The sequence below is a fragment of the Ostrea edulis genome, chromosome 9 (genome assembly GCF_947568905.1).
Source record: "Ostrea edulis chromosome 9, xbOstEdul1.1, whole genome shotgun sequence".
Taxonomy (NCBI): domain Eukaryota; kingdom Metazoa; phylum Mollusca; class Bivalvia; order Ostreida; family Ostreidae; genus Ostrea; species Ostrea edulis.
Window position 1 is genome coordinate 24,206,915 of NC_079172.1, and position 25,681 is coordinate 24,232,595.

Consider the following 25,681-nt stretch of genomic DNA (forward strand, 5'->3'; position numbering starts at 1 on the left):
TCATGTTCTCGCTGCGTAGACTATACCAGATGTTGTAGTCAGGCAACCTGGACTGCTAGCTTCAGATAAACCACGTGTTCTCACCCGTTCGTACGAGTCACCCGACAACTTTGAAACTTCTGCGCAGTTTCTGGTTATGACATTGTGGTGAATTTCTTTTGAATAACTACTAAACAAATCAATGTCCGAAAGTATTTCTTTCTGAATGTGCGATGTTGCTTGGTGATCATTTATTTCTTATGAATACTATTGCATCGCTAAAAATCAAAGTAATGTATTTGCACAGTACTTACGTGTAATTATAATGTATTAGACTCTGATGAAAATGTTTCACATGATGTTGTGCTAGAAAGCATGAAACTCAACATTTCAGTCGTTAATAACCATTGTCCACTCACAGCATGGCTTCACCGATGTTATTCCACTTTCAAACTACATGTATGCAAATATATTCTAATTTCCTTGTAGTCACGAGAGGAAAGAAATAAATCAAAACTGATTGCATCCATGAGAATATCTAAAAAGGTAGGTGGATTATCAATATCGTCAAATACATTTGGCCGTGTATTATATTTCGAGGAAAGCAGCTACCGCTAAATTAAAATAAAGTACATCACGAAATGGCTTGCATCTATATATACTACTCAAAATTTGATAAGGATCATAGATATTTTTCTGTTTAAAAATCAATAACTGCATAACTGGCAATATTGTGTCCAAGTGAAATCAAAAACGTCTTCAACAAACTTTCACGTGCATTTCATGCCATGGGAAATGCGTTTCTCATCACAGCTTATGCTTTTGCTACCATTGCACGATTTTCAATCAGGCATCGGTATCTGATTCTTTCTAAAATTTCAAACTCACTTGAGTGTTTACACTACGTTTATCAACACAATGCCTTCTCAACGTGTAAGGCGTCGCCTGACGACATAACAACTGGGCAGATGTATTGGAATGCTTGACGCTGGCTATTCACAACGTGACGTTGCAAATGCACTAAACGTCAGTCAGAGCGTTGTAAACAGGGCCTGGAACCGACAGCAAACTTTTGGAACAGCTGCACACCGACATGGGGGTGGTCGTCAGAGGTCGACAACCCAACGCCAAGACCATTTTGTGGCTCTTTAGGCACGACGCCATCCCTTTTGGACAGCAACCAGCCTACGTAACGACCTCCTGAACGCCTCGGGGGTGAATGTGTCCACTCAGACGATACGGAATCGGCTTCACAATGCAGGTCTCAACTCGAGAAGGGCATGTGTTTGAGTCCCTCTGACTGTTCGACACCGGCGGGAGCGATTGGACTGGGCTGAAGATCATGTCACTTGGACACATAACGATTGGGTTCAAGTTCTGTTCACCAATGAGTCCAGGTATTGTTTGGACTTTACAGACAGGAGGCACCGAGTGTGGCGACGACAACGTGAACGTTTCCATGATTCCAACATCAGTGAACATGACCGTTATGGTGGTGGTTCCATCATGGTCTGGGGTGGAATCAGCAGGGATGGAAGAACAGATCTTCATGTCCTGGAGAGAGGAACAATGACGGGGGTGCAGTACCGGGATGAGATCCTCGATGTTTACGTCAGACCCTACGCTGGTGCTGTTGGCCCTGAGTTCATCCTGATGGATGATAACGCCCGTCCTCATCGCGCCAGGGTGGTGGAGCAGTACCTTCAGCAGGAGACAATTGTCCGTATGGACTGGCCAGCGCGTTCGCCGGACTTGAACCCGATTGAGCATGTATGGAACATGCTGCAGGTTGCCTTTTCACGCCGTAGAGCACAACCCACGACTTTGGCAGAGCTCGGAAACACCCTCGTGGAAGAGTGGAACAACCTTCCCATTGGAAACATCTGGGTGCTTATTGACAGCATGGCTCGACGTTGTCAAGCCGTCATTGATGCAAGGGGAGGCCATACCCGGTATTGACACTTCATCGACTAAGTGTAATGATGGACTATCCACAAAAACTGTGTAATTCTTTCTCTGGTTTGCTGTTAACTTTTTGTAATGAAATGCCTTTTGGTGTTGTTATCAGATTTCAAGCATTCCGTATTGATAAAAGTTCATGCCGTTCATGAATTTTCATTCATAACCTGAGTAAACACGTTTCTGAGTCAAATTTATGTCTTTTGTTATGTTAGTGGTAAATTACACACATATAACCTAGTGATCCTTATCAAATTTTGAGTAGTATATTTTATGTAGCACACTTAGAAAGTGTTAAATCACGTCTACGCCAACTTGCTGAAAAAGAAATTTCTGTCAAATATCTTGCAATATTTACAGTAATATTTAAAATTATTCAGGAACAAGTGGTTCTTTCTCTCTAAAAAGTCATGGATCGCTTCCCCATTTTATGTCATTAGTTAGTGAGACAGTATAGTTCTGAATTTACATATATTTGTCTTGTTGTCTTATAGCAACAACGCCCAGCCCTATCCTTTATAATAGGAGGGAAGGTCTTCAGTAAAGGGGGTACGTTTCTTGTACGATTATAATTTCTGGGATATAACCAAGCACATACAGTAAATACTGGTGTTTAGAATTGTTGACTGAAGCTGGTTCACCTTTATAGAATGAAAAGAATGTCATCACCTATGAGGATGAAGACATTCCAACCAATATTGTAAGTTCCGCTACTCAATTATTTACTAGTAAGTCATTTGTTGATATCAATTGAATCCCTTTAATGAAACTTGTTCTACAGAGTCACACACACTCAATATACATCCATCAACAGACAGCTCAATCAAATTCAGAAAACAATCACAAGGGGAAATAATAAAATCCGTACACTTTTTATCATTTCTTTTTGTAGCCCAAGAAAATAGTCCTAGAACAAGTGACAGAGGATGAACGAGAGGTACACCATTATTTATCGCAAATAGTTATATATTGAAATTATAATCTTGTGAATTCGAAAAGGAATTATACTTTCAGGTCATTGTACGGTGTCATAATTTGAGTGTTTTATTATGCTTGTTATGGTGTTTCATACTTTGTTCTCTTCATATAGTCGTTACGGATAGCTTGGTCACGGCTGTCAGACCGGTTTGTAAATGCTTACGTGTTAGTTCTGACCAGGCCGTGGAAGTGGGAAGGTGTGTCATCCCAATGTGTGAAATGATAGACCTGTGTGGTCGAGAGATTTACCTGTGTGGTTTACAGGGCCTGCATTGTATGTACATGTAGTACGGGTGTTCGAATGATGAAGTGAGAACACAATTTTGGGCATTTAGACAGCTGTGGGAGTGAGCTGTTTATTTTTGTTTACGTTAGGAAATTTTGTCACTTTTTAAAATTTGTGTAACCAGTTTATTTGTATTACACAATATACCCGACATATTCAAGTTTTCAGTGTATATAGTGTATACGTAAAAACCCCGACTGTTACTGTGTAATTATCTGATAATAGGTGACCAGCTGTGTGTATTGTATGGCTCGAGCAGGTGCTCGCAACATTATCGTGTAACCGAGATATTACATGGCATAAGAACACAAGGCATATAAGCAATGCCCTACCTTAATTCAGCAGGCTTTCAACATATGGCATGCAACAAACAGACATAATGCATACGAACACATCATCATAGGTTTGGGGTAAATCGTCGACTGCTGCAGGGTAGATGGAACGAGCTGAGTGAACTGTAGCTCCAGGTCAAGGGTTAGGAATAGGACAGACCAGGTTCAAGGGTCATTTACACGAGTACATACATATACATAAATACGTTTCACTACAACATGTATATTATGGCGTTCTGAGATATTTGATGAACAACGTTGGAGAACGACTTATAGAAATACAGGGAATATACGCTTACGGCTACAGAAACGTTGAGCGAATGATAGACAAAGTGTCGCCACGTGTATGAAGACAGCCAACGACTGTTATGTAAAGTGTGGTAACTCTTTAGTCAACGTATTTTGTTTCGCCACCCTGTTAAACCTATTTCGAATTCAAGAGACAAGTCTGCTGGTTTTCCTACATAAGGCAACATAACTAAACATTTAGCTTTGGTCGGGTACACGTGTAATAGTTTGTAAATTCATATTTTTTTGTTTTGTTATAATTTTTTTGTTATTGTTTGTGTGAGTGTTGTTGTGTGCAAGCGTGTGTATGAGTGTAAATGTTACTTGCGAAATTGGTGAGCACCATAATAAACTTGTTTGCACATACTCTTTATCTTTCTTCAAAAAACGGTTTCCAGCGAGTGATTATTTCAATGCCATTATCAAAAATTGTGATAATTGGGGGCTCATCCGGGATGGAAATATTTTGAATAACAACTTCCTTACGCTGATTAAACTGAGCTTTGAAAATGGAGAAAGAGTTAAAGAAATTAGTAAAAACTGGGCAGAAGTTAGGTTTGCAAGAAGATAAATTGTTGGAATATGTTAGAGAAAAGAGAAAACTGAAAGAAAAATGGAAGAAGATAAACTGTTGGGAGAGCAAGGGAAAGAGAGGGAAAAAGAGAAGAGAAAGAACTAGATTTGCAGATAATGCAATGTGAACGAGAAGCGAGGAAAAAAGAAAAAGAGTTAAGCATTGAAATGCAAATGAAAGAATCAAACAATCAAATGTCATTGTTAGAGAAACAAATCCAGTTAGAGAGAGTTAAAGCAGAAGCGTTAGCATTAGCATTAGAAATTAACTCTAAACATGAAGGTGTCCCCATAGCCCCAGGTGTTCAAAGTCGTGCTAGGTTGCCAAAGCTTCCTCCTTTTAATGATCAAAGAGATTGTATTGATGTTTATCTGCCAAGATTTGAAAGGTTTGCAGAAAATGCTAAATGATCTAGGGATATATGGTCAATAAACCTTAGTGCATTGCTCACAGGTACTTCTCAGGAGGTTTATTCTCGTTTGTCGCCTGGAGATGCATTTGATTATGACAAACTCAAATGTCCATTGTTTCAGAGATTTAGATTGTCTGAGGAAGGGTTTCGTGAGAAATTCAGAGGTACTAAGCCAGATAAGGGCGATAATCCTCCTCAATTCCTCGCGCGCATAGACAATTATTTAACAAGGTGGATGCTGCTCGCAAAATCCTCACCTACGTTTGACGGGTTAAAAGATTTAATGTTGCGCGAGCAATTCATTTCCAAGTTGTAGCAAGACACTTGCTACCAAATGCAGGTAAGAAAGACAAAAAATGTTACGAATGTGAACGTACAGGACACATATCTAGGGATTGTTTTGATAGGTTACAAAATAATATCGTCCCAACGCTAACAAGTGCGCGGCAATGTTAACTACTGGTGCAACCTCTAAAACTACTTCTTGATCTGGAAAGGCACAACTCCCAAAAACGGATGTTGAGGATGAGCATCAACAAAGGAATCAATCCTTTAAGTCAGGTAAACATGTTGGTTCTTTGTGTATATTGTCGGATAAGTTAAGAGATTGTTGCGTACAGGACAACCAAGTAACGTTACGTTGTGGACATATATTACCTGTCATTGGTGGAGCTTGTCGAGTTTGTCATGATATGCCAGTTTTAGATGGGTATGTAGATAATCATCCTGTCGAGGTTCTGCAAGAGAGTGGATGCAGTGGTGTTGTGGTAAAACACAGTCTCGTTTTTCAAGATCAACTGACAGGACGGAGTGTGGAATTGACGGCACTGACGGCACTGTCCGGAAAGTTCCAGAGGCATACATTAATGTACATACACTTTTCATAGCAGGTAACGTCAAAGCTCTATGTATGAACAATCCAGTCTATGGTTTAATCATAGGTAACATTATCGGCGCTAGAGATCCACCAAACCCTGACCCAGAATGGGATAATCGCAGAAATTACAAGGATATACCATATATCAGGTTTTTTCAGCGCGTATCCAATTTCTGCTTTGTTCGCGACGATTTCCGAATCGTGGAAAATAAATCCGCGTAAATTTGAACAAAGTTTGCTTTTATGACGGCCGATCTACCCCGCACATCTCAAAGTCTGTTGAAATTCACAACTATGAAAACAACGGCCTTGATTCCCCGATTCATGATTTTATTAAATAAACAACAACTTAAGTTTTGTTAATTAACTTCATCCTACCCTGTGTTTATTATACGTTAACCAGTTGATAGCTTGGGTATAATAATTGAGTCAGTGTGTCGACTAAATAAGATCACAGCCGAACTATTACCCGTGCGTTTTAAAACGAAAGTGTTAGGGACGATAATTCCCAGAATAGTCATGCTCTACTGAAATTGAAAGTGGGAACGCGTTATAATCGAAAAATGTACAGCCGTTCGTGAAATCACACGAAAGGGTTGTAGAAGTCATGGTCGTTGGTCGCGTCAGACAGGTGGTCGTTTAATACAGGTACAATAGATAGGGTAACGCCTTGGGCAGATTATTACGGTAACATACGGCAGTGAGTCGCCTATTTAGTTGAATGTAAAGAAAAGTGCAAAATCTTTGTGTGATCAGAAACGCAGAAATCGTGTACATCGTTTCACTGTGTGAATATTTTTGCATTAAAAGTTAAGAGTTACACTTTCACAAGCTGGCTTCTTTTATAAGTTTAAATAATCGTGAATTATATTTTCACAATCACTTTGAAATAGTGAAAAGGGGTATAGCGCTCTTGGTACGCAAATTCGCCTACAGAAATACATTTTTCTTGAATATCATTTTTTACAAATATTCTGCTATACCATGTCAGTTTATACTTGAGTTTACCCAAATTACTTAATAAAGATATCTATATGTTGATAGTATCTTTATTTGATAAACATAAACATCACCGTGATTATATAGAGTATATAGTAAGGTAATGGGCATAAAAAATTGCAAACTGTTGCAAAAGGCCACCATAAACCAGAAATAAAACACAAAAATTGTTTTACTTGATTATGACTGTATGTATGTCGGTTTGAGGAAATTTGGTTTAAGATGGCCCTCTTGTTGAAAATGGATAAAATATGAAAAAAATCGTTCTCAAAATTTAGCAGCCTGTCAAACATTAAACCTTTCAACTTACATGCCTGGGTGGCCTAGTGGTTTAAATGCTCGGTAATCTTACGCTTAAACTATACATCATTCCGAGTTCAAGTCCAATATTCCCCCCCCCCTTTTTTTGCTTATCATTTTTGGGGGTTGTTTTCTTGAGAGGTGTGTGTGTGTGTGTGTGTGTGTGTGTGTGTGTGTGTGTGTGTGTGTGTGTGTTGTAAATGTGATACATATATTGTCGTAATAGTCGAGGAAATACCTGACAAATCCCTCCAGATATGTCCTTTAGGCAGGCTGTGTCCGTAGAAACGTCTGGCAAGATGGCGGGTCAGGATATCAATATATCGTTAGGTAGATCGTACGCAGATGAGTCGGGCTGTGGTACCACACTCCTCCCCTCCTTGTAGAGCCGATGATGTTCATTGGCGAATTAATACTATATTAACTTTACAGCTATGTAAAATCCACCCCCCAAACAGTTCAACAATAGGACATGAAATATAGTAATAATTGAATTGTCCTCAAGATATGCGAAGACCAATATGTAACAGCAAACATCAGATAACAGAAAGCACTTTTTCTAGGTACATATATATGAAAAATGTATGTTCAATTCAAAATGAGGTCCCCAAAGAAAGAAAAGAAAAAAATTATAACAATAAGAAGACTGGCACTATATATAGTTAGTGGACTCAATGACCATATATCTCCATGGCATTAGTGTTGGCTATCTTCAACAGAAGGGATACCGGCATATTCCTTATAAAGGATACTCCAAGAGAATATTCCAAGGATGATTGAGGCGGCATCCAGGAGCAGGAGGAAGATAGGGGCATCTGTCTCAAGCAAAAGCTGCTCCGGCGGTATTAACGCTACCATCCTCGGGTCCTGCACGGATTTCATTGTGACCCCAAACTTGACATGGGTCAATTCCCTCTTCCACTGCCGGAGCTCCTCTAACTCGCCAATGAAGCAGTGTCTATGAAAGACATGATCCGACATATCCATCATGTGTATGGTAGCGAGTGTGTGCACTGCTGCTTCACCCGTGCCATTGTCTCGACAGTATAGTATGACGGGCTTGCCCAAGTCACGAGCCATCAGAAGCATTTCTGCAAGGAAGTCCAACTGTTTCCTGAGGCGCTCACGCTGGCAGTCCTGAGGGTTATGGCATGGATTACAGCTGCACTGCGATGTTAGATCTATGCCAATTTCACCAATAGCACAGCACTGTGTCAAGCTAGCCAATTCAGAGAGCCTTGTCAGGATGTCAGGGTGGGCATCACATACAGAGTGAGGGTGAATACCAAAGGAAACCTTCAGGTTAGTGGCCGACGCTATTTGTTCCCAAGCATCCCATTCTCTAGAAAATACATAGTTGGCAATTGCCAAGTCCACATAACCTCTGCCCTGAAGGGCATCTTGCAGTTGAGATAGCTGGAACGTTGGAGAACTTTGTCCAGATGGAAGTGACTGTCCACTAGTGATACCGGCTCTTCAAAAATGATTGGCTTATCTACAGTCATCCCTGTGGTTAGGAGCCTACATTGATGGTTCTTGAACATTTCCTGACGCTCCAGGGTCTGACCCTTGAGAATAGTGGATATGACCTGCCAATGGAGTACACACACTATGTGGTTTAGAGGGGAAATTATGTACGAGCATGGTTGGCTGTCACTGTAATGAGCGCTGTAGAATGCCATCAGTTGATGTTCAGAAACAGTAAATTCCCCACCTGGGATGTTAATTTGAGTTGCCAATAGTTGTAAGAGATCATTTAGATCCCCTGCACGAAACCATTCTCTGAGTAAATGTAATGACCCATTGAACAGCTGGCACCACTCATGTAGGTTATCATCGTCGAACGACCTCTGCTGTCCCTTATGGGCCATAGTGTGCTTCACTGTCAGGCTAAGGGCTGACCCTTCCAATTGTCTGCACTCCCAGCAGGAGAGATTACCTATCCAAAACCATGGCAGGTGGCTGTGTAAGACATGCCGTTTCACATGTCCAGACAGGCCTTTGCTACAGACTGGGCAATGGTAGCTCCGATTAGAGGCTGGAGACGTGCCAGAGCATGAAGCCCTAGACACGGACATCTGAGTGCCGGCATCGGATCCACTGCAGAGGCTGTCTCTGATAGGAAATGTTCTCCTGCAATTGACTGCTCCTGTAACCTTGCTCCTGGTCCAGGAGACCATGATGAGTGATCCAAACCGGTCTCGTCTAATACGATCCATTCGTCTCCGTTTGACGACTGACTGGTGGAGGACAGGTCGTAGTTTGGAACAAAATGGCTCTCGTCCAAACCATCCAAGTTTCTTAAATAAGCCATCTTAAATGAATGTGACGCCTAGTATATATTTTCTAAAAGAATGAAGAAAAAAAAGTGTAGGGAAATCAGTTTCCTAAGGTATAAAGAAAATACACGTCAAACATAATGACCGATTATTACTATATACATTATAATGTTAAGCACATTATTCTAGAGTAAAATCTCTAAATCTGGCTGGAGGGACCAACGGTCTTCCTCTTCGTGTTTGATGTCCATCTCTCTGAAGACTGTTACCAACGTCGACCTTGGTCGTGGCATACTAGTCTTCACCAGGATCGTTGTCATTGTAGTCTTGTGAGACATTCAAGCTTTGTCCAGGGGTTGCAACATCATCTAAGTCTGGTTCTTGACTTGCCGTTTCACTTAGATTTTGTATCTCTGTGTAGAAATATTGGTGCCGCAGTCGGAGGAGCCACATAGGAATATCTCGGTCTTGGCACAACTTAAGACGGTCATGGTGGATGACTTTTTCCTTCTTCCGGTCTCTGACCGTATACAAAGGAGGTCTACATGCCACAACAAGGAATGGCCCAGTCCAAGGTGATCTTAATTTAGGTGACTGGCCAATTTTTGTGCTTGAGTCCAGTTTGTAAACTATATCACCCTCATTGTAGTGGTACTCTGCTATTTTCAAGTCATAGTCTCGCTTTTGACGCATTTGGGCTTTCATCAAATTCTGGCGAGTAAATTGGTGGGCACCCGCCAGGCGTTGGAAAAGTTTGGCACTCCATTCACTTGGGTCTTGCGGTGTGAGGATTTCTGGTATGTTTCCCGTTATTAGATGTACCGGTTGAATGACTTCGCGACCCAGCATTAATCTATTAGGAGTGAACCCCGTTTGTCGGTGGACGGTTGAGTGCAGAGCCATAGCTAGTAGAGGCAAATCTCTGTCCCACTTTCTGTTATTTTTCTCAATAAAACACCTTATCATTTGCAAGACAGTTGTGTTACACCTCTCTACTTGTCCATTGGATGACGGATGATAGGGTGTAGTTCGGGTTTTAGCAATCTGAAGAGCTTCACATAGAGATTTGAATAGATTACTATCAAAGTTCTTGCCTTGGTCTGTATGAACCTGAAGTGGGCATCCAAATGTAACTATGAAGTGCACCAAGAACTTTTGAGCTATCGACAAGGCGCATTGATCAGGGAGGACAGCAATTTCTATCCACTTCGTGAACTGGTCAATCATCATTAAGACATAGCTGTTACCATCTTCACTAGTGTTGAATGGACCCAGGATGTCCAGATGCACATGCTCCATTGGGAAACCGGAATGGTAGGTACCCAAGGAGGTTCGAGGCCTCACATGCGGTTTCTTATTTTGATTGCAAGTACTGCATGACTGAACATATTCTATACAGTCACGAGACATGTTGTACCACATGTAATTTTGCTTGAGTCTTTCAAGGGTCTTTTGCTGCCCCAAATGTCCAGATGTTTTGAAATCGTGACACCCCTCCAAGACAGTTGCTTGAAGCTGTTTAGGTACCAACAAACATATACCTCTATTTACCTTGTTATCCCATTTGTAATGGAGCACGCTGTCAATCAGCCTTAAACATTTTCTTGTCATCCACAGCGCTCGTGTTGCTGGACTCTGAAGTGTAAGTTCTGCCTGAGAAGGTTCATGGTTATTGTCTAACCAGTCAATAATTGGATTCAGGTCAGCATCCTCTTTCTGCATTTCTCTGACATCTGTTGGAGTGAAACATGTGTGAGACTCCACATCCCTGGACTCTGGGCAGTGATCCTCCAGTGTTCGGATAGCTAGAACAGGGCCTGCGGGAAGGGATGGTCTAGTCGATAAGGGAACGACATCGTCAACATCTTCTGTAAATCGCCCCCACTGTGCATGAGCTCTGCAACAGTAATGGCAACCCCCGCAGGGTAAACTTGAAGGATCTGAGCCAGCCTGATAACAATCACATTCAGATATATCGTCTCGTAAACGACTCATTCCATCAGCATTTGTATGCTTTTTTCCCGGTCTGTGAATTATCTCCATGTTGTACTGTGCTAGTTCCTCCAGCCAACGGGCCAGCTGCCCCTCTATGTGCTTGAAGCGCATCAACCATACCAAGCTATTGTGGTCAGTGCGTAACAGGAAACGACGCCCAAGGAGGTAATGCCTGAAGTGTCTGCAGAATTTAACAATGGATAAGAGCTCTTTCCTAGTTGTGCAATACTTGCGTTGAGGTTTGAGCAAGACATGACTTGCATAACAGATAACCTTCTCCTGGCCATCCTGGACTTGAGATAGTACAGCTCCGATTGTCTTATCAGAGGCGTCAGTATCCAATATAAAAAGACCTTCAGGGCGTGGATATGACAAACAAGGTGCTGAAACTAAGGCCTTCTTTGCGCTGTCAAATGCAATTTGGTGCCTATCCATCCAAGCCATATCCCCCTTTTGCTGTGCCAAATCATAAAGGTCTGCACATATTGTAGTGTAGTCCTTAATATGGTCTCTATGTTAATTCAAGAAGCCCAAAAAAGATAGCAGCTCAGTTTGCGTGGTGGGTACGGGCCATTTCGCTACTGCCTCTGTCTTAGAAGGCGACACAGAAATGCCTGAACTGCTCACTACTTTGCCCAGGAATTCAACTTTTTTCTGGAATAACGTGCACTTTTTTGGTTTAAACTTCAAGTTGTGTAACCTAAATCTATCAAAGGCATCCCGCAAATTCTCCAAGCTATTTTCGAAACTATGCCCAAGAACTAAAACATCTAGATAGACAAGGACCTGGCTCCATATGAGACCTCTGAGCACAAGCTGCATTGCCCTTTGGAAAGTAGCTGGGGCATTGCAGAGACCCATTCCCATACGAGTGTGTTCAAACAGCCAATCTGATTAAAACCAGATCTTCAATCCGCTCCTCTATTCGCCATGTCGCGTTGAAGATCTGGCGAAATGCTATAAGGGGTCATGTTCTGGTGAACTCTAATGACGCAAGATTTACAAGTCGATCAGCCAATCGTCGGATTTCCTATCAACCAATCACGTTACACCTTGCTTATAAGTCTTCGGTTTAGTAACCAAGATGGCGCCTAAATTTGAGTATAGTCTCTCTGAAATATGTAAACAGTTCACGATCGACAATTTGAAGCCCGAGCAGAAAGAAATTATAAATGCATTGGTGAAGAAAGAAGATTGTATTGCAATTTTGCCCACCGGCTTCGGAAAGTCATTGCCATATCAAATTTTGGTACCCTTTATCCGCGAACTGAAAAAGATTGCGAGTGAACTTGAAGAGGACGTTCAGAAACAAGTGAAGAAACACTTTGATAATCAGACAATTGTGGTTTGCTGTCCTTTGATATCACTGATGCAGGACCAAGTGGAACGTCTTTCAGCTATTCCAAATCTACGTGTTGTGTTTAAAGGTATGTAGACTCGAGTCAAAGGGAATAAGAGTCGGACAATTATATTATTATAGATGATATATAGATGCTTACCAGTTTGCTTTTCAAAAATGCTAGGTGTTTGGATATTGAAATAGGCAACACTCAAGCAATGTTTATTTATATCTTATCATATGCTATGGGATAAGCAAAACTGTGAATGTCATTTGTACATGGGAGATACAGCACTCACAATTCTGACTGTGTTATGTAAACAAGGCTCGCGCCATGTTTTTGTTTACATCTAGGTTAAATATACTAGTAAAAGTAAAAGTTTTGTTTAAAGCAGACTTTTTCAATTTACAAGTCAAGTCTGAACACATTTAAATAGTTTTTAGTTTTTGGCACATCTCATTTTGTTTAAACATAATATTTTCTATTAAGCGCTTCATATGTAAACAAAAACATGGCACAAGCCTAGTTTACCTAGAAAAGAACTGCTGCAAGTGCTGTAACTCAATAACTGATATTCAAATTTTGGTTGACCATTATAAATACTTTAGTTTAGCATTGTAAACAAAATGGAAAAATAAAATTTGAAAGTTTTCAACTCTAATCGATTCCATGCCCCTTTAAAGCGCAAAGCATAGGTCAAAATTTCTGGTATTTCACCTACAACTGGTGACATTTCAATGACTGAAAAATTTTCAACGGGACACAAAACAATCAACAATTTAATAATCACCTGAATCAGTTCAAATTCATAAATTTCTGTTACACTCCTAAATAATATGTTCAACATGCTCATGCAGAAAATTTTCATCCCCTGTCCCTGTCTCTTTCATGTCATTGTTTGTTAGTTTAAACACATTTGGGAACATTTTTAACTTGTACAAATAAAAATCAAAATGTAATTTAACAATTTGATAACTTGGAAAAGTAGCTGTGCTGTTTGTTTTTCTGCAAGTGCAAGTGAATGTGCACATCTAAACATGATTGTATGAATTTATCCCATGACCAACTGCTCCAGATGCAGATCATTAAAAGGGGCTTGAATAGTGTCAACATGGAAAAAATGTTGATTAAATTCTTTTTTCAGACAATATGCATGTTAATATTTTCTGTTTAACATAACTAGGTACTGATCCAGCTGTGAATGAACAGATCAAGACCGGAGAAATAGATATTGTGTTTACCTCACCTGAGACTTTGGTTGGCGAATCTGACTGGAGAGCCGAGTTTCAGACACTGAAAGTTGACTTGATAGTTGTTGATGAGTTCCACACTATAGCAACATGGTAATATCATTAATTTATACTTTATTTGGACATTAAATATTAAGTATATTTTACAAGCATTTGAAAAGGATGAATGTTGGTGCTTTAAAATTTTTCAACAATTATTGAAACCCAAGTGCACAACTAAAACATGTACAAGTCAACCCTTTCATATACCACCACCAGATCACTTATATATGTAATGGTGTCTTAGAAGAAGTGAGTAAAAAGTCATGCAGACAGACACTCGGACAAACACGTGAACAGACATATGTCAGCATAATACCATAATACATCCCGTATAAAAATAACAGAGAAGATTAATTCGATTTATTATGAAATAAATATTCGACCCCAACCCAAAGGAATCCTGAATCTATTTAACTGACTCTGCTTATATTTAATCAGGGTGAGGGTATACACATATTTTTGATCTATTTCCTATAATTTTAGGGGAGGAGATGAAAATGAAGATGAGAGGGCTGTTTTCAGGAAATGGTTTCGCCATATTGGAGAATTACGATCAATGTTCCCATCAGCATCCCTACTTGCACTAAGTGCAACATGCACCATAAAAATTCGTAAACGTGTTGCCAATGTACTGGACTTGCGTGAAGAGTCGACCATTATGATAACAAAGTCTCCAAACAGAAGTAACATTAAACTTGTGATATCAAAAACAAATAATACAATTGAAGAGGGAATGTACTGGCTGATCAGTGGAATGGAAACTTTAAGACATGCATTTCCCAAGACTTTAATTTATGCTAACTCTATAAGTGATGTCGCAAAACTGTATACCTATGTTGTTAATGAGTTACCTGACTGCACCGAGTTTGTGGATGTTTCATTCTGAAACAACTGAGGAAAACAAAAAAACAATTTTAAATGCTTTGCGTGACAATACCAGCACAAAGAGAGTAGTGTTTGCAACAAGTGCCCTTGGCATGGGTATTGATATAGGAAATTGCCAAAGTGTTGTTTTATATGGTCCACCTCATAGTGTTGTTGATTTAGTTCAGGAAATTGGAAGAGTTGGGCGTGATGGACAGTCATCAGTTGCCATCATGCTCTACAATTCTTATCATCTGAGAAATGTGGACAAAGACATAAAAACCTTGTTTAAATCAGAGACTTGTAGGAGGCAAGTATTAATGGGTAATTTTCTAGAGGAACCACAACTAACTAAACTGAAAGCTGAATGCAATCTGCATACTTGTTGTGACGTTTGTGCCAAATTATGCCTATGTGGAAAGTGTGAAAAACCGCCAGTGGAAAAACTGTTGGAAAATATTGAGTGTGTTGAAACATGCAGCTTAAGTGACAGCAACACAGTTGACTACAGTGATTTAGAAGCAAGTGATGTAAACAGTGACTCCTTCACAAGTGATTGTGAGGAAATGTTGAAAGCTTGTGATGATACAAATTAAATGTGCTGGTCAATAAAATATTTTGGTATTTAAATTTTGTGCAAGTTTATTTCAAATTACCAAATCTTTTTAAAATTTCTTTTAAATGCCCTTATCCAACACAAGTATTGTTATTTTGCTTTTATTTACAAAATATATTAGCACGTTACCCTTTTCCAAATCATTTTAGAGCATAAAATTTATCATATGTATTGGGAAAAGTATGCAGAATTTTTTTTTGAATTACAGGAGGAAAAATTTGTTCCACACACATTTAGAAATTGGGTAAATGTTACCACAAATATTTGAAACCAAAGCAGGGAAAGCAATACCATATAAAGCATAAAACTAAAAAATAATTGTGGCTTTCATATTTATTTATAATTAGAATCGTTTATTACGTAAACGTCCATATGGTAGCATCGGTTTATGTCTCCGAATCATTGTTGCCAACCCTTGGCAACAATTCAGAAATGGATTTCTGTTTGTGGACAGCTGTGAGCAGTTTAATTTCCGATTAGGTTTATTTCTCAAAGCTTCAATTTCTATGAGCTCTTTGACTACCTTGTGAACATCAGCTTTGTATTCAGGCAATTTATGGAAACCCTTTCTTGCTTTCAGCTCTGAGATAATGTCAAAATGTTTCACATAATTAATTAAATGTGGATATTGCTTTGAGTGGGAAATTATGCTTTCCTTTGTTTGATTTCCTTTTGCAATGTCTTTGCTGTCCCTATTCAGCATCTCTAAGTATTCGTCCAATGCAATATTTCGGTTTGTTCCCCCTTGAATATTTACACATCGATTTGAAATAAGTCTTTCACGTTGCTGCTCCGGAAGAATCTCCTCAGTTAATGTTGTAAGATGGATGCACCCAATAACATACTTAGTTTTGTGCGTTTTATGAAAGATCGGAAGCTCATATTTACAAGATCGAACGGATCTATGACCATCTGCCATGTCAATAGCTGTGTCTAGGTTCTTCAGTAAAGCTGTTAGCTTAAACAGAAGACACATATAATTATACAGCTCATCTTCAGTATTTTTCACTTTGGGTTTCCTCTTCATTGGCTGGACTGTATGTTGATGTTTGATTTGTTCATGTGATTTCAGGCTGCCTACATAGGAGAAAGATTTCTCACAAAAATGACATGGAAATCGACCATCATTTGCATTGACCACATAGTAATTTTCTTCGTGATCCGGGTTTTCAAATACGCCACGTATTTCTTGACAAATATCATCACTGTCCTCAAAAAACCATTTCTTAACAATAGTTTCACATACATCATTCAACCACGATACTTTATCCAAATCACTTTTCTGATGAAAATCTGCTGGAAATTTTACTTCTTCTTCTAAATTATGCACACCAAATTCATTCAGGAATAAGATGCAGCATATTCCATCAAAAATGGAATAGTATAGATGTTTGTACGCTCGAAAGGAATTTTTTACTTCTCCTTTCACATTTCTGGCATTCAGCATGTTCCTGAAGTAGTGAGCTGTACCTCTGTCTCTTTGTGAAGTTGTATTATATGTTAATTTACAGATAGCCTATAAAATAAAATAAGACTTGCATTATCCTTATTCGTTTACATAATTAAAACAAAAGACTTATGGGCCACATCACTCACCCGAGTCACCTTAACCCATAGTTAAAGATTTTCTCTATATATTTGCATGTAAAACTTTGATGCCCTATTGTGGTTTTCTGCACTATGTTAGAAAGCTTTAATGGGATGGTTTGGCTGTTTTCCGCCGCACTCAACAATTTTTCAGTTATCTGGTGGCACCTAGTTTTTATTGGTGGAAAAGAGAACCCAGATGCAATGTACCTGAGAAGAGACCAAAGACCTTCCACAAGTAAACTGGGAAACTTTCGCACTTACCAGCGCGAGCGGGATTCAAACCCGCACCGACCAGAGGTGAGAGGCAGTGTGATTTGGAGTGCGATGGTCTAACCACTCGGCCACGGAGGATACAGAAAGGTCTAAAGTAAATTTGAACTTTTTCTGGCGCAGCGGATCCTGAGAATAAGACATTTCAATGACCCCCACCCTATTTTTGCATTTTGTGATTATCTTTTCTTTTGAGGGACACGACTCTTCATTTGAACAAACTTGAATCCCCTGCATCCAAGGATGCTTTTTGTCATGTTGGTTGAAATTGGCCCACTGGTTCTGGAGAAGTCGAAAATGTGAAGAAAAAAAAATGCAGACAGATGGACGACGGACAGCGGGTGATCAGAAAAGATTGTAGACTCATAAATGTCAGCGAAATAGCCCAGACACAAAAAAGCTAACAGACCGATGTCTGCAAATGCCATATCATTATAGAACCCATCTATATAGACGGGCACATAATAATCATGTCGCAGTTGTTACAACTATTGAGGATACATTGTATTGATTGTAAAGAAATATTATAGTGCAAAAATAGGAGTTATGGTTGTTTAGATTGCATAAATACACTTCAAAATGCTATTTTACACAATTTCTTTGATAGATTTTTAAGTGGTACTAAAAATTGTGGAATCGGATTTTTAAAAAAAATTATTTTAGCAATTTGATTGGATATGCATGAGAAGAATTTTGACAACATTCCAATTTTACATTAAATCTTCTATGATCGTATGGATAATCAGCAAGACTCTTTTTGACAATTTCAGACATGTTACAGGATAAACAATTGGATTTGTACCTCCATAAAATTCATCATGCGATGCCAATCCTCAATCTTTGAAATAAACCCTTCAAGTCGTTGGAGTTCTGTTGCAGCATTCCGCATAGCTTCCTGAGCCCCTTGAATTTTTTCATCTGTCAACCGGTCTCCTTAAAAAAAAATTAATCATTAAATTTGTGTTAAATAAATTGCACTTGACACTATCAAAAGTTCACCGAGGCGGATCCAGAAATTTTTGAAAGGGATGGGGGGGGGGGGGGGGGGGGGTCCACACGTGAATTTGGTTTTCAATGGGGAGGAGGTCCACCCTCAAAATGCATTATTTATAACTTTTACCAAAATATCTGATAGGGGGGGGCAACCCTCTGACCCCCACCCCCCCCCCCCCCCGCCCTTGGATTCACCACCGGATCTGAACCCAACCCTCTGGATCCACCACTAGTTCAGATGCACATACCTCCAAAAAAAACCTCTTCTACCATTTTCCCGTCCTGTACTGGAACATATTTCTCAGTCAGGTATTTCAAGAGTCTGATGACTTCTGCAGTTTTGGTCTCGTTAAAATCAAATAATCCGATAGGAAACTGAAAGAATGTACACCATAATTTAAACAGTGATAATAATAATAAAAGTACAGAATGGTAAACAGGCAACACAGCTTGAGATTCACATGATATGTTAAATTAATGTGAAATGTTCACATGAAGTTTAAAGTAAATTTCAAGTAAATATGTTAGTTTTAAAAATTCCATGTGAACAAAAGTATAAATTTATAAGTAAAATTTTAGTGTGGCACTATTATATATAGAAGCATTTAAGTTCATACAAGTTCAGTATAAAAAAAAGTAAACTATTGATTACTTGTTTTGTTTTCTCTCCAACTTGATTGCTGTACTTGTGTTGCAAGTGTTTTGGATATATTGCTTCAAACACTTCCTGCAGTTGATCCAAGTTACTAATTAGAGATGTTGCCACAATAAATGCAAGTTCTTTTAAAAGTAATTCTTGTTCTTGTACTGATGGTATGAAGTCAGCTGGTTCTAAATTTCTGTAATTGTCATCTACATGTACCAGTGGTGTGATTCTATCCACCACCACTATAGCATTAAAGAGATGCAAAGAAACAGTTTTATTTTGAGTGGTTCTGTACGATGGAAGAATATTTTTGTCCCAATTGTCACCTATAATCTGATATTTCACAGGATTGCCTTCAATCCACCCCTTCTTTATCTCTTGGATTTCCAAATCAAGAAAATCCATCCAGGATGATAGTTTCAGCTGAACGGATCGCTCTGATGTACAAAGACCAATTTTTGAAAGTCTCTCAATATCCTGAAAATTAAATTAAGATATCAAGGTTCAGTTACACATTAATCTCATGACAAGATTTTTGGAAGAACAAAAATAGAAATCTTTAAGATAAATATTTATTTGTGTGCCCTTGTATCTACATGTATGTAAATGGAAAGCAACACAATATTTATTTGTGTGCCCTTGTATCTAGGAAAGCAACACACTATTTGTTTAACTTTGTGTTATCATAAATCATGTACCCTTTTTTTACATCCTACATGTGCAAGGATTATCCCGATCTGGTAGTGCAGTGAGGACATCTCAACATTTCTGCTTTGTAAAAGGGTTGCCACTGAGTGCATCAAATGCAGGAATTTCTTTTGTCCTGGTATTACTGTAAAATCACTGATTGCAGAAGATACAATCTTTAAGGTATTTGGTGCCTTTATGTGTATCTCGTCATAAAACTTGTTCCAGTTGAAAGTAAATATGCCGTCATATGACTTTTCCCGTAACACAGAACCAGAACCACGTTTACACAGATCTTTACATTCCTTTGATACAATATCAGTTGCACCCGATATAACAAGGTCTGGGTGTGATTTGCAAATGATATTAACTATGCACTTCTCCAAATTCTTGTTCCTTTGGATTATCTTACAAATCTGCTTATGGCTCTCCTTTGGTATAAAGCTGGGTTTTTTTCCCGCTGGGATAATAGACTGAAACCTATGGATATAAAATAGTTCAGGATTTTAAAACACATATTTCTGTACATTTTTTATGTACAGACATTAGTCAAGAGGCATCATAAAGTTGAAAATCAAGCTTAAAAATAAATTTCATTCAAAAGTTGCAGTAAAACAAAATTACAGATTGCATATGCATATTTCAAATTAAAAGATATAGGACACGCAATGTTTGATGCAGTATAGGATTATATCCAGCATCTTGCATTCTATTCTTGGCCTATTCTGCTAATTTTAAGATTTTATTTTATGTGAAACAAAATTTTCACCTCTTCAATAACACATGAACAAGATACATACATTTACTAAATGAATGTCAAAAAAGTTTACCATGATAATTTTGTCTGTAAATATGCATGTAAAAGAATGCAATAGTTAAATTGAACTATTTAAATATTAATACCACATAACTCACTTTTCAAGAACTTTCACTTAAAGAAAATGGGGTCTGAACAAAGTTCCAACAGTTTCTTTAAACAATTTATAATAAATGTATCCAATCTTGTAAGGGAAAAATAAACATGTCAGTAAAACAGATAACTTTAAATTCAACATATTCGAATAATATCTAGAGGTCCCTGGGCCACAATACTCAGCTGAATCAACAGGTTGCTGAATAGTTTGATACAACATACAATGGTAAACATTCATTACACCTTACAGGCTTCAAACTTAACTAATTTAATTATACCCCTTGAATTTGACCAAGTATTTCTTGCTGCAACATGTAAAAAGCTTCATTCAAAATATCTAAACATTCTGCTTAGTACTTTCACACAACTTTTTGATAACCCTGTTAAAATTTGATCCACTCCTTTATTGTCCCTTGAGTCGACACATCAATTTCCCTTTAACAACTTGATTTCCGTTGCTGTAAGGGATTTTCATGCAAAATATCAAGTCATTCTACTATGTATTTTTAAGCAGAGCAGATTTTCTTCTAAACGTCTGTCAAACTTTGAACCCCCATAATGGGCTCCTACATTTGCAGATCAATTTCTCTTATAAAACAAACTTGAATCTTGTGGTCTCAGCAATGCCCAATATCAAATCATTCTCTCTACTATCTACTGAGAGGAAGATGTTTCTTTGAAAGAAAAGGTACATTTTCCCCATTTTGGACCCAAGTACAAAAACCTGGGGGTCAGAGTAAGCAATTGAAAACACCTGAATTCCCATCCTACATGTATAATGATAATAATGACTATCATATGGCACATGATTGAAATTGACCTTGCAGTTTCAACAGAGTAGTAAAAAATGTGACAAGTCATGAAGTGAACAGGCAGACAGACAGATGACAAAACTTTGATCAGAATATAATGATCACATGAGCTTTCATGTGTTTAAAACAAACTCTAACTAGTAATAGAAATAATAACTGAAAAAAAGCTGAACATAACTGTCTGAAATTAAAATAAACTCTATGACATGAAAGTTATTAAATGAAACTTTCATCCCAACAAAAATTAAATTAAAATACCCCCCCCCCTTTATTTAGGCTACATGAATCCATTTTAAAACTGTACTGTTCTACATGCATTCTGAATTTTTGATAAAAAATTACCTTTAAATTGTAATTTGGTTTTATGTAAACAGTTGCTTTTTCAAAACAAAAAAATAAATTAGTTACTATGTGTACCTCAGTTTAACAATATTTTATTTCATCATGTCCTTCTTTATGTAGTTATTTATTTCCTTTGTTTTAGTTTGTTTTACATGTAAAACACTTTAGGGTAATTATTTCATTATATAAGGTGCTACATGTATATAAATACAGTATAATAATAATATTGCCCTATTTTTGAGTAACCATGGTAACTACATGTATCAGCTATGTTTACTAACTGCATAAAAGCAGAATGACAAAAGGTGAAGTAAGTCTTAGAACATATGTAGATCTATGCATGATTGTTTTGTGTTTTATGTCTGAAGTTGGAACATAATTATGCAATACATGTAAACATAATTCAACCCTTTGCATTTTCAGTAGTGAAATATGAAAAGGTATCTGACATATAACAGTGATATTTTCACTGGTATTATCTTCACACTGTGAAAATATCAAAATTCATTTCTTCACAGTGTCAAACTAAGCCATATATGCAATTTGCTGTTTAATTCATTTCAAATTCATAATTTTTTCCCCATAAATTAATTACATTTATTTTGTTCAAGTAAAGTTGATGTAACTTAATTTAGTGTTTTTGCTCAGTACCATGTTGACTTGCTAGAACTACATTCAATGTGCAATACATGTATTGTTTTGTATAGCATTGTAAAGTATTGTTTTGGTGCAGAAAGTTTCAAAGAGGCTACAATGTACATCAAGGAAAATATAATAAACAGAAAATTCAACATTCTGTCATTAGATATGGATTTTATTTCACTTGATTGTGAGACAATATTTGTTTGGTATATTTCCAAGAGTGTAAAGTACTTATGAAAATATATTTTTAAAATCCTGTCTAACTTGTGAAATAAATTAACATCCAACTGCATAACATAACCTCCTCTATATATTTGGGCTTAATCTTTATTTGTGATATTGATAAGTTTTTTTTTAGTGAGTTCAATGATTTGATTTCCTCATACATGTACATGTATGTAGATAGGTGATATTTCTTTAACTTTTATATAAAACAGCCTAAGTTTAAAAAAATAAAATTTTAAAAAATAACGCAAAACAGAACACCATGCAATGAAATACAAGTAACCGAACATTTTCAAACAATACCTCTACTTCTCCTTCTAATACGTTTAGAAGTAAGTCTGATGTCGGTTTTGCAAAATTTTCCTTTTCATCACCAGAGAACTTAAGTGACTTCCGTGCTTTTTTTTTTTTTGGAAATGATAAAATTTTATTAATTAACATGAAACACTGGACCCCACATAAATAAGAGTTTATGTGGTGTTGTGACTCACCAGAAATAAACTTTTTGAAAAGTCCAATGGAACCAAATATTTTATGACATGCTTGGACCCTTTGGCAGGGTTGACAAAAAAGTGGTCAACATGAGTATTGACCGGGCTGGTGGTCAACACTGGTTAAAACCGGTCAATATTGGTCAATTTAAAATTATTTGGTCATTATAGTCTGTGTTATTTATTTTAAATGTTTAAGCGACCATTATGGTAAATACTGTAATTCATAACATACACTATCAGCTTATAATATACTTATAAGTCATAATATTGAATAAATAATGTGCAAATGAATCTGTTGAATTGGGGAAGAGGTAAAGGTTTCTGTTCAAATTCCTTAGTTAACAAGAACTACCTATTGTTTCAAATCTTCATTTTAACTGTTAAATAAACAGTCGAGGAGGTGCATTGGTGATGTTTTCATAACAATAACATGCACACTGGTCATCTCTGGTCCCAGCCTATGCTTATTAACACCTGTCAACTCTGCTTCCTGTGCTCAGGTAATGGCCTGTTACCTTTTATTCTTAATCTGTCCAGGTACACATATAAACAGGTCTGTCTCCAATTGTCAAGCTATGCTATATAGAACTTTGACCCTCTGGTATGTACTGAAGATATTTCTGTTAAGTTTCAGCAAACCAAATATATTAAACTTATGAAATTACATTTGATTATCTAATGAAAAATATTAATCAACAATTGATCCATATAATGAAAAGACTTAATTTATCTTTGTCTTTGCAAGAAATGTACAAAAGTAGGAAAATGGACAGTTTATATCACAATTGACCACTTGTGGAGTATTGATTGGGGCGGTTAAAACCACTGGTTAAAACTGCCTCTTGGTGAACTTTCAACAACTTTACAACATGTTCGTGAGCAGTATCTTGATATACTGAATGGGAGAAAACCAGTGGTAGATAAAAGCTAACGAGAAACATCAGACACAGTATTTTATAAAATATATCTCCCCAGAAACTTGACAGCACCTAGACAAGGAATGAGGGCTATTGTGAAACATTGATAAATTTATCTTGATTTAATTAATATGACAATATCATGGGTGAAGGGAGGGGGTATGTGGGTGGGGGTAAGCCACCCCTTTGAATGTTCACATACTAAAATTATGACAAAGCACACCATATATTTACATGTAAGAGCCCCTACCCCTAACACTTTTTCAAAGGTTTTGTTAATCTTAAGTACCCCACTTTTCAATTGCTTCTTGTGGCATATTACATTATGTTATATCTGATCAGTTACTTACGTTGCATTACTGGCTGTACAGATGGCAATTCTGTAACTGTTGGTACCAAAATCACTTGCCCACATGGTTGACCTAGAGGTAATGGAATCTGTGCATGTTGTAAAGGAGGTATCCGAACTGGGGACTTCATAACTACTGTCGTAGGAAATGGTTTAACTTGCTTAGGTGGCTGAGAAATACTTGGCGATCTAAGCAGCCTTTTTTGAGAAAACGATCTCTTATTTGGAGATGGCAGAGTTAAGAAAACTTGTTCCATTTTTGAACGTGATTGTTTCAGTTCAGTTTTCAGTTTACACCTTTCTTCCTGTAAATGGAGAACCCTTTCAACCTTGTTGAAACACTTAAGACAGACACCATTTCGTTCATCGCGAGCACTATCCAACTCAAAACTGTCTACCACAATTTTTATTTTATTTACCCTTTCATCAGTTAGCTTCAATTTCTTCTTCAAAAATTTCGTTTCCACGCGTTCCCCAGTAGAAGTTATTTCCGTCTGAATGAATGAAAAACAACACAAGACACACACATTTGACAGACAATATAGTCGTTTAGGCGTTCCAACTTCACATGCTGCCATTTCAATTGCTAATTTCTCCAAAGAATACGTGTCAGGCAGCTGTTAGGAACATTTTTTATGCATCAGTCGTAGTAAACATTGTTCTTCTAGGATGCCGCCATAATGGATTTCTCCGTATTTTTTTAACGCGCGGAAATGGTCGAAAATATCCGAATGCAGTCCACAGATTCTAGAGCCGATTCATTGATTGGCTGAATAGGAAGATAACGATTGGCTGAAACTAACGTCATTAGAGTTCACCAGAACATGACCCCTTATAGCATTTCGCCAGATCTTCAACGCGACATGGCGAATAGAGGAGCGGATTGAAGATCTGGTTTTAATCAGATTGTTCAAACAGCCCATAGCGTGTTATAAAGGCAGTTTTATGACGATCTTTTTTGTCTATCATTATCTGATAATAGCCGGAGGCCATATCAAGTGTGGCAAAATATTTTGTTCCTTGAAGGGTATCCAAACAATCCTCGATTATTGGTAAGGGGTAACAGTCTTTCACCGTCTTTTCATTCAAGGCTCGATAGTCTATGCACCATCGCATCGACCCATCTTTCTTTCTCACAAGGACGGGCGCTAATGCCCAATCAGAACTTGATGGCTGTATGACTCCAGCTTGTAGCATTTTGTCCAATTGTTCTTTTTCCTTATCTTGGAACCCAAGGGGGGTTCTGCGCATTTTGTGTTTGACTGGCCGATGATCCTGAGTGTTTATCTTGTGTCTTACCGCTGCTAAGCATCCAAGGTCAAGATCATGCTTTGAAAATATGTCCTGGTATTCCACTAGCAATTGTCTAACATGCCACTTTTCTGTGTCATTGAGATCAGCGACTGATCTATTGAACATGTCAGTAAGATG

General features: G+C 37.9%; 2 protein-coding genes and 1 pseudogene across 2 annotated transcripts; 1 reads left to right on the forward strand and 2 right to left on the reverse strand.

Moving 5' to 3' along the window:
* Positions 1-7,516: 7,516 nt before the first annotated feature.
* LOC125657717 (D-aminoacyl-tRNA deacylase-like) lies at positions 7,517-8,855 on the reverse strand (annotated as a pseudogene).
* Positions 8,856-12,061: 3,206 nt separating this feature from the next.
* On the forward strand, positions 12,062-14,776 carry LOC125663032 (ATP-dependent DNA helicase RecQ-like). Its single transcript, XM_056150674.1, has 3 exons — positions 12,062-12,685; positions 13,782-13,941; positions 14,374-14,776. Exons 1-3 carry the CDS (start codon positions 12,343-12,345, stop codon positions 14,774-14,776), a joined length of 906 nt encoding a protein of 301 aa, XP_056006649.1. The 5' UTR covers positions 12,062-12,342.
* A 915-nt stretch (positions 14,777-15,691) lies between these two features.
* On the reverse strand, positions 15,692-25,409 carry LOC125663031 (uncharacterized). Its single transcript, XM_056148942.1, has 6 exons — positions 24,252-25,409; positions 19,568-20,036; positions 18,876-19,346; positions 18,472-18,598; positions 18,033-18,163; positions 15,692-16,886 (listed from the first exon to the last, which is right to left on the reverse strand). The coding sequence occupies exons 1-6, from the start codon at positions 24,314-24,316 to the stop codon at positions 15,714-15,716; spliced, it is 2,436 nt and encodes an 811-aa protein (XP_056004917.1). The 5' UTR covers positions 24,317-25,409; the 3' UTR covers positions 15,692-15,713.
* Positions 25,410-25,681: the final 272 nt, after the last annotated feature.